Genomic DNA, 1,487 nt, shown 5'->3' with positions numbered 1-1,487 from the left:
CACATGACTGATCTAAAGCAGCGGCGGCAGCACTTACATGGAAGTGATGTTCTGGAACAGGTCCTCGATGCTGCCGGTGCTGTTCCCGGCGCTCCCGGTGCCCTGGAAGGACAGCAGCGGGAAGAATTTGCTGTTGTCGGACTTATTGCAGTAGATCTCCGTGGGCGAGCAGGTGCAGGTGGGCGGACAGTCCAGCAGGGAGCTCAGGTAGTTGCGAAAGAAGACGGTGAGCAGAAAGACGACCTTCCAGCAGCACCGAACCCCGAGGGGGCGACGGACACCGAATGCGCCAAACGACGCGCCGAATCCATCCATTCTGTCACGATTCGAGATCTCCTCGCAACTTTGCGACGGAAAAAAACCCGACTCAAATCCGCTTGTTCATAGTCCGCTCCGCGCGTACGTGGGTGTGCGAATGCGTAACCGGCGTTCTCCTTATTTCTCTCAACGGAGTCCAGATGTTAAATCAAGAAGAAAAAAACATATCTCCCTTCATGTCCCTGCGTATCCATGTGTGTGTGTGTGTGTGTGTGTGTGTGTGTGTGTGTGTGTGTGTGTGTGTGTGTGTGTAGGTGTGTGTGTGTGTGTGTGTGTGTGTGTGTGTGTGTGTGTGGGGGTATGTCAGGGATTTTGATGATGCCAGTCACGGCTCCTCTGCGCGTTCTTTTAAAAAAACGCACCGCCGGGGAGGAAAAAAAGGTGCAACAAATCCCGAAAATATTCCAGATCCATGACATGAAGGGGTCTGAAGCGCGTGCGGTCTGGTTGTCTTTCTCTTCCCCTCCTCTCTCTGCATCGTTTTATGTCATCCCTCCATCTCTCTCTCTCTCTCTCTCTCTCTCTCTCTCTCTCTCTGGCGCTGTTGCTGGTTCCAGATGGTGGGAATGGTGGAGAGACGTAGAAGCAGACGGGGCGGCTGAGAGAGAGAGGACGACTCCATCCTCCCGAGCTTCAAGTCCCACCTACTGGACGGAGAGGAAACAACTGACGAGAGACGCGCACACGCCCCTGCGTGGTCGTGATGGTTGTGACCCCACAGAAAGAAGAGGGACTAAACACGCACTGGATAATTAGACCCCCCCCCCCCCACACACACCCACACACACACACACACACACACACACACACACACACATGCCACCAGTTAGCCACGTTGTTAATGCACCTGTTTTCAAAGAAGAACTCACAGTTAGTAAGGGGGGGGGTATGATATGCACATTCTACTTGAAGAATGTGTAAATAAACTATAACTAAAACAGTTTGTACTTATATTACTTATATATATATATATATATATATATATATATATATATATATATATATATATATGTGCAATGGCTATTTCTGCTTAATATGTACAGTATGTAGATGTTGTCTAATATCAAGTCTCTATTTAATCATGTGACGAGACAAAACCACAACCATCGCTTCTGAAAAGTGAAGCCACTGTGGAAGTGCCTTCAACCTGCATTCTCTCTAGTGTCCAC

At 49.3% G+C, this 1,487-nt stretch overlaps 1 protein-coding gene across 1 annotated transcript in view; it reads right to left on the bottom strand.

Annotated features, from left to right (window-relative positions):
- The window catches only part of LOC137880902 (NT-3 growth factor receptor-like), a 189,845-nt gene extending 189,039 nt beyond the window's left edge, over window positions 1-806 (bottom strand). The window contains exon 1 of the mRNA XM_068722473.1: window positions 38-806. Within this exon, the coding sequence (XP_068578574.1) occupies window positions 38-315 (278 nt within the window). The 5' untranslated portion in view covers window positions 316-806. The remainder of the gene's footprint in view (window positions 1-37) is intronic.
- Between the last annotated feature and the right edge of the window lie 681 nt (window positions 807-1,487).

Source organism: Cebidichthys violaceus, unplaced genomic scaffold (assembly GCF_023349555.1).
Source record: "Cebidichthys violaceus isolate CVI_PGR_0920_01 unplaced genomic scaffold, fCebVio1.0.p SCAF_3, whole genome shotgun sequence".
In the NCBI taxonomy this organism is placed as follows: domain Eukaryota; kingdom Metazoa; phylum Chordata; class Actinopteri; order Perciformes; family Stichaeidae; genus Cebidichthys; species Cebidichthys violaceus.
The sequence above is the reverse complement of the archived record's forward strand: the minus strand, read 5'-3'. Positions and strand labels throughout refer to the sequence as shown.